The 8309-nt window shown below is 30.4% G+C and overlaps 1 protein-coding gene across 1 annotated transcript in view; it reads right to left on the reverse strand.

Annotated features, from left to right (window-relative positions):
• LOC108693744 (dipeptidyl aminopeptidase-like protein 6) overlaps nucleotides 1-8309 on the reverse strand; it is a gene marked incomplete at its 3' end in the record, with an annotated part of 639532 nt that overhangs the window by 119087 nt on the left and 512136 nt on the right. Inside the window, exon 7 of the mRNA XM_018202862.1 lies at nucleotides 7157-7356. Coding sequence (XP_018058351.1) covers nucleotides 7157-7356 — 200 coding nt within the window. The remainder of the gene's footprint in view (nucleotides 1-7156; nucleotides 7357-8309) is intronic.

Raw genomic sequence — 8309 nt, forward strand, 5'->3', positions numbered from 1 at the left:
TATTAAATTCATAATTTTATAACTATATTATATTATTATTTAAAAATAATTCTGTATTAATAGATTTTTATTATTCTTTTTAATTTTATAGCATGCATCAGAAAATATTTTTGTGCAAATAAATAATCTTAATTTCTCATGACTCGTCAATCTCGTAGTGAATTCTCTTGTCTGATCTTCCGAGTGAAAATTTTCGACATGCGTAAGTCAGTTTATATACTGTTGTACCAGCTAAGAAAATCCTGAAGCGATGGTAAATGTCGGATATACGAATGTCATCAGCGAAACCTACGGCTGACGAGAACAAAATACAGGTTGAGAAGTTCTTGGCGTGCTTCAAATGGTTTGACATTTTATCGACGATTTTTTCTTTCGCGGCGATTCGAGAGATGAAATGATTTCGCATTGCCCATGGTTATTGCGAATCGATTTCTCGCGGCGCAATAACTACAAATCTTCCCAATGTACAATCATTTGTATTACCAATAAATAAAACGGTATTTTGGAAAAACTTAAAATTAATTTTTTAATTGAACATACTGAGTTTCCTTGCATTTTTCAACTTTCATTCGAATTTAATGAATCATATATAAAACAGTTATTCAATATAAAGATTATGCGTTTCGCGAGTTTCCTCCGTGTCCAGATCCATTCTTAGAATACCAGTTATTCAACTTATATAGAAAATATTCAGAAAAATATTTGCAATTCTTCTCATTCGAAGAAAAGCTCTGTTTCCATAACATGACTTTTCATGCGTGCCACATGTGGATGCTTCACTAATTAATTATCATCCTCGTATTAATTAATCATCATCATTCGTAATGGATTTAGCGCCCGATAACGTAATCGGCAGTTTGTCACTAGCTCGCGCTACGAACACGTACGATATTCGAATGCATTCACAAACATGGATGTCCGATAGCATTTCCAGGATATTACGACGTCCACAAATACTCGGAGAATATCAGCGATATATTTAAACAGCGGCCTATACGCCAGCGACACCCGTTTAAATTAGTCGTATTAATAAACACGATTATGTGCAAAGAATGGTACCACCATTTTTTGTTAGAAATTTTATCGTAAATATGTTTCTCATTTTTCTTTAAATATAAATAATATCTTTTTACAGTACGCTGTAATATAAAATTACTAAAAATTATATATTAAATATAGAAATATTAGTTATATTCAATGTACTTGTAATAATATGATGATATTGTTCAACCGATCAATATGATGTTCCCGATTAGAAATTTATTCAAGAATTTTAATAGGTCCTAATCAGGTTGATCTTATTTCGTTATTAGATCCTGATAAGATAAGGTAAAATAAGTTCATCGGAACCTGATCAGGCATTTAACGCAGTAGTCGGATCCTCATCCGGATAACTTCATCAGATCCTAGCTAGGTTGACCTTATTTCATTATCAACCTAGTTAGGACCTAAAATCACTGGATAAATTTCTAAGTCGGGAATTGTTCAAATGCTATTTAATTTAGCATTTCAAAAGAAGCAAAAAACATTATATTTCCAGAAGACATACTCCGAAGGAATTTTATAATCTCTAGGAAATTATCCAAATCGACTTGCATACGCCTTCTTATAGTCTGTGGACGTTTTCTTCTTATGAATAACCCATCCATCTCATGGTGTGACTTCGTACTAGAAACAAGATCAACCATACTCAAACCTAACAAGAACCTTCTTAGATATACCTTATTCAGGATTATCTTAGGTCAACCAAAGCAATTATAACATATAAGTTATATAAAGTTATATGTAAAACTTTAGTTATGATAGAACTTTATGTATCTTATTTAGAATTACCTTACATCAATAGGTCCTAATAACATACAAGGTTAACTTGACACAAATTCTAGTCGAGTTGTTGTAATATAACAGTATAGTGTAATATAACATTATATAATATAACAGTATGTATATTGCAATATTATATTACTGCAAACATCTTAAATTCGACTAAGCTTAAAAAAATATAATACTAATCAGTAAAGAGAATAAAAGTATCTGACGAAACTTTAGAAAAAGATATAAATATCAAAAGCTGCATAAAATTGGATGCTATACATTCCACACTTTTTGACTTGTTTTATGCAATAAAAAATATATTTAAAAAAATAGAAAATTTGGGCATCAGCCAACCATTCGTTAAGCTTTTTCACGGCCTGATGAAACAAGCGACGAGCTATGCAGTACAGCTCGTGAAATTTTCGGCTGAAGCTTTCACCATAGTGAATTTGGATATTCCTTTGTGAATGTCTAAAACATAAATTGCTAATACTGATAGGCTTAAGCTTATATTATTGATGAAGAGAGGAAATGTTATATGTCGCAACACAAGTAAATTTCAAATATTTCGCATAAGAGAGAGATAAAGCGGACAACTTAAGTATGAATTTTTTCATCTTTCCAAATCGGCTTTTTTTTCTCTTCGTTTCTTTTTCGCGAACAAGGACTTCAAGGACACATAAATCAATTGAAATGTATTGCATTTTTTAATCAATAACTTTAATTTGGCAAATCAAATATGGATATAAAAAATCACCTAACTTGGTTTTTTAATCCTTTTAATATTCAGTTTTGATTTGTTAAATTTATTGATTAAAATGTATCCCATTTCCATTAGTTTATAGGAGGTCTTTTTTGTATCCAGTTTTTTTGTTAATCTTTTGAGCCTATATCTTTTAATTTTAAATTTAATTTAATCAATAATTTAATCAACACATATTCTTTTGTTATCGGAATTTAATCAATTGCTAAATATTTTATTTCTTACATAATTGAATGGTTTATAATTTCGTAGATTTGATAAGTTGAACCTTTCGTCTGACAATAATGTGCATCTTGTTTTATTTTTGGATAGAATAGCAATCATCTTACAATCAGTATAGATATTTAAATTACAATGAATGAATCATTAGTCAGTAACACAAAATGGACATATGTATTATCAAGCATATTTTTCTAAAAATACATAACGACCGACATAGCTGTCGGTCTTGCTCATTAAAATTTGGTTCATGGAAACGTGGTTCATTATATCTTAATTCAACAAATATCCTCATTTGTATCGTTTTAAAATGCACATAATTTAAAATGTAATTCAACATTCTCGCCAACTGCGTTCTCATTTTATTGACCCCGGTGCATATATGGTACCTACACAAAATCGCCAGGATTTCTGTTTACTTTGAAAATGGATGACTGACGTTTCGATCCTCTTGATATCACATCTGCGTGCAGATATATTACGAAGTTATCAGTTGCCTGTAGAATTCACCGCGATCTCGCACATTTGTGGCGCCATTTCCGGCATAGGAAACAAAACGCAGACCGGATGCCACATCGACCGGCAAAACGACGCGATTCACTCGCAACTTTCGCAATAAATCAACAACAGAAATGCGTAAACAATTTCTATCATCTACCCGCCGGGACGAGTGGAGAAATCAATCACATGATGCGTGATGGCAGCACGATTTAATTATTCAGCCTAGTCGCCGATCGATTGTGTGAAAGATCGCAATGGTTCGAACACGTATATAGCGATTATGCAAACTAAATATGTCAAGAATATGAATCATGACTATGAATAAGTTTCGATTTTTTGCTTACTTACTTATATATTCTGAAAAATAAATATATGCATTCAGCAAATCATGCAGTATATAATTTTCTGTGTTGATATGCCATAAACATCAACATAGAGTGGATTTAACATAATGATTCAAAACCCATAATATTAAATCTCCATACAGCATTATAGATCATTCTAGCAATATTGCAGTAACATTGCAGCGTTCCAGGAATATTGTAGTAACATTGAAAATTACAATAATGTTACTGTAAGCTTTTGTGCTGTACAGGGTATTTATTTATTATATATAATTCTCACTGTATTGTACAATATGTGGATTTAAGACCATGATTTAAAACTCATTTTGTTAAATCAACATCAACACAAAGAGAATATATTTAACACCCATGTTAAATATATTCATATAGAGTATATTCATATAAAGTACAAATTATTCCAGCAATATTACAACAACATTACAGCGTTCTAGTAATATTGCAGAAACATTGCAACAATATAAGTTCTATGCTGTATAAGACGTACACTCATATTTTTAACATATAATCTGTTATATAACTTTGAGTGACCTGCGCTATTTGAATATTCTCAGATTTATGTATATCTCCAAATTATCAATCTCCATTTTATTATATTTTATATTTTCCTAAAAAAATTCTGTAATGAAAATAGAAAATATAATAAATAAGAGAGAAAGAAAAGAAAATAAAAAGATACTTCGAAACAGGATCGCTGGAATGTCGAAGGATGTTGAAAATCCAATGCTGTTAATTAAAAAATTTTTGACACAATGATTTTCGATACAATGATTGGATATAACATAAGAATTTAGGAAATAAATATAGTGATCTCCCGCCGAGAGATATGTATTTACAGTCAGCGTTACAGCGTTCAAAATGACGAGGACGACACCATTGACCTTGCAAAGTAATCGGTCGAATATATGTACATGTAAAAGCGCCGTGTGTGATTCTGCATTTTAAATCATGTCCCCGGCTTTTCAACGGCAGCTGCCCCGATCTAACTGCCAATAGCATGGACGTTATGAATCCAGTCAATTTGCCGCATTTAGCCTTTAAATATAGGTTGATTCCACTTGTTATCCCCGATTTCACGATACGAAGCACGGTTTTCCATTGCTGTGAGCGTTTTTATGCAGACCTATCGAAAAAGCGCGGTGGCAATAACAATCGTGAGTATTAATAATCATCATTCATAATAATCATTCATCCCGTTGATTATTAGCGATATATGACAACAAAGTCGATTTTATATTTATTGCGATGTGTAATTTCCAAAGCGATATTTAATTAACAACATTTTTTTATAATATCAACAATATATGTAATATTTCGATTTCCAAAACTGTCATTTAAAGAGGCGTGGATTTCACAAATGATACTAAAATAATAAATTTAAAATTTCTTATCTTCTTAATCTTTAAAATTTCTATTGAATTAGTTGCGAGGCTATCTTCGTACGAAACAAATTAGAAAGCTATTATTTCTATCTTTGCTCTCTTCTCTTCTCTTTTTCTGCGTATTTTCACCGTGGAATCGATACCGAATTTATTATCACCGTGACATACATATTCATCGTGACAGGCGTTATTCAGGATATAGGAACTAAATCTACTGGAAGTGAAATCATAATTCTCACGTTGCATTCACGGCGGACTTTCTTGATTGATGCTGATGAATTTTTATGCGCCTCATCCATTGATTCGCTGCGCGATAAAACGAAAAGCAACGTCTAAAGAGACAAAACGAGAGTGGAAAAAGAGCATAGCTGATAAAGGTTCAGCAATATGCAAACGCGGACAAGTTCTAGGAGCATTGGCCATGCAAATTACAACGTTGAATACATGGTGCATTTTTTACTAGCGCTATATTATCATTTCGAATGAAATAGGAATTTGCACACAATTATTATACAATATTTTAAAAGTTCGCAATATTTGCTCTAATCCACTTTGGATTCGAATTTAATAAAAATGATAGATTTAATATACAATCCGATAATATGAGATATATTTAATTTCTCGCATATAAAATTCCATAAAAAATTCTTTAGAATATCTCGTTACTTTAAAAGACAATACAAAAAATTAACCCTTCTGCAATCATATTTTGGCTCCCTTCATCTGCACTTCTTTTTTAACAGCTTAAGTTTTTTTTTCAATGTCCTAGACTTTCAAAAAATGTGCAAAAATTCAGAGTTACAGAGTAAATTACTTTTTAATATCTCTATTACCAAATAAAGATTCGGCAAGAATTTTAAGAAAGGGAACCGAATTCCTTCCTTTATTTCGGAGAAAGAGAATAAAATTTTTTTTGTGTAAAAAACTTAGATTGCAAACAAAAATTAAGTTCCCCAGAAAAAAGAAAAAACTATTTTTCAATTTTCCAAAACAGAAAATTATTGATTAATCAAATATCGTGCAAGGAATTTTCTTAATTTTGTCAAATGTTATTTTTATCATTTTTGTTTCTTTAAAAAATTTTTTTGGAGTTATAATGACACTTTCTTAAAAAAGCCATCTTCTTTGAATGTCATAATTTTAATAAATTTTTTAAAACGAAGTTTAACTTAGGTACTTTTGATAATTTACAGAATAATATAATATTACTTATAACTTATTTATGATAATAACAAGAAAAATCATGTTTTTTTTTTCGAGTTATGTTATTTTTTGAAATAAGAGAGTATATTACTTTCCAGTGTGAATTAAACTTGACAGAAAGCGTCGACAAAGAAAAACGGTACGTGCATAGAATTAGAAAACAAATATTTTCTTCCTGGGTAAAAGTCGTATCAATTTGCATTTCTAATTAGCAATTAGCATAAAGCTAATTTCTTATTACTTGGCACGAGAAGAGCAGCACACGGCGTTCAATACAGCATTCATATACAGCAAGGCGTTCTCCTGTAATCTCACGTATTTCAGTTAAACGAAACTACAAAGTGGACAATGTTCGTCGAACTATTTAACGTATCGTACTTGCATTGTTATATTCCAGCGCGTTATTGGCGAGTTAGATCGGCTTTAAACGAGTATTTCATAAAAAATAAATAAAATATTTTTACGATCGAACAGGGGTTGTTGTACATTTTATAGAAACAAATCTCTCAAAGGATAAATGAAAAATATTGCAAAAATATGAATCGTTGAATTGTTGCCATACGTATGCAAACGCAATGAATTAAAATACTCTTTTGTATCCTAGTTTGGCTATAAAAAGTACAACAATTGGTTTTACGCGAGATTTGCGCGCTTAGATACACTCGTATCCTTAACCCAATTTACTCTTGTCATCTCTTTTATTTATTTTAATTCGCATTACTTTTAATTAAAAGAATAAAAAAAAAAAAAAATTAATACAAAGAGAATCGAAAATATTATAGTCATGTTTTTGAGCATTTTTTCCATAAAAAAAAATTTTCTCATAGAAATTTGTCTCTATAAAGAAAACAAGGAAACTCCTGTAAAAGAATTCTAATGAAGAATAAATATGTTTCCATTAGATTATTTACCCTCGTAAACCCAGTCCGGTACTCCATTGTAAATAGTTCCAAACACTCCCGTGTTAGTTATTTGATAATCATTAGCCATCTCTGCCTCCGGTCTGTAGTAGATATTATTTTGGTGAACGTAGATCAGGGCGTTACCTCGGGGTGCCCAAGTCGCGAGTTGCAACGGTGTCGATTCATTCGCGGCCAATATCGTCCCCGTTCTGTAAATATAACAATAATGTAATGTTATATACGTTTTGTAATACAGTGAAAAATTGTAGTAAGTATTTCTCGCTTGCGTGTTCTGTCCAAGATGGATCAGTTTTCACGTTTTTCGAAAAAAACCTGACAACTTTCCCTCTTTTTTGTATTTTCGATTTCATGTTTTCCGCTGTAAATAAAAAGTTCATCGGTCAATATTTCTCGAAGGATATTATGCTTCAAAGACAAATGGTCAACAAAAATGTGATGAATGCAAGAGTATTTTTTATTACTTTAGACAACTGAATTACAAAAAAAATAGTAGAATCCAGAAAAGTATGCATACATAAACACATTATTGTTTTAAATTAAGAAGTAAAAATACTGTGAAATGATGTTAATCTTTAACTGAGTGTGCTGCGACACTGAATGCGCAAAATTGGTTTTTCTGAAAAATCATTGATAATGCGGGTCGTTTTTTTTACCTTTGATATTTCTCATTTAACGTCTCAATCATAAAATAACGCGATTGTCATATCTTTTCTATTAAGTTTACTGGTCTTTTATTCACTCTAAAATCCGTAAAACACGTTTTGTGGAACGGAATGCTGCGCGCGCCTTAAAACGCAAGTAAAATCTTGCTTATAAAAATAATCGTAATAATGTGAGATGTTGAACCGTTACCTACATTTTAATTTATTTTTATTCGTATTAGTAATTAATCTCTTTAGGTTAAAATTAAGTTATGTTATAAATAAACAGCTCAGACAAATTTGCACTATTATTTTCTTATGATTGTAAATTAATATCTTTATTTTTTAATACTGTTATTATTTTCTTATGTTTAATTGCAAATTATGTTCTTTATTTTTTAGCAAATCTCTTAATTTTTATTTTATTTTTAATTTTCTAATTCCGAAAAAAATATTTCATGTATAATTATCTATATATAATTATATAAAATTATATAAAA

This window comes from Atta colombica, unplaced genomic scaffold (assembly GCF_001594045.1).
Source record: "Atta colombica isolate Treedump-2 unplaced genomic scaffold, Acol1.0 scaffold11, whole genome shotgun sequence".
NCBI lineage: Eukaryota > Metazoa > Arthropoda > Insecta > Hymenoptera > Formicidae > Atta > Atta colombica.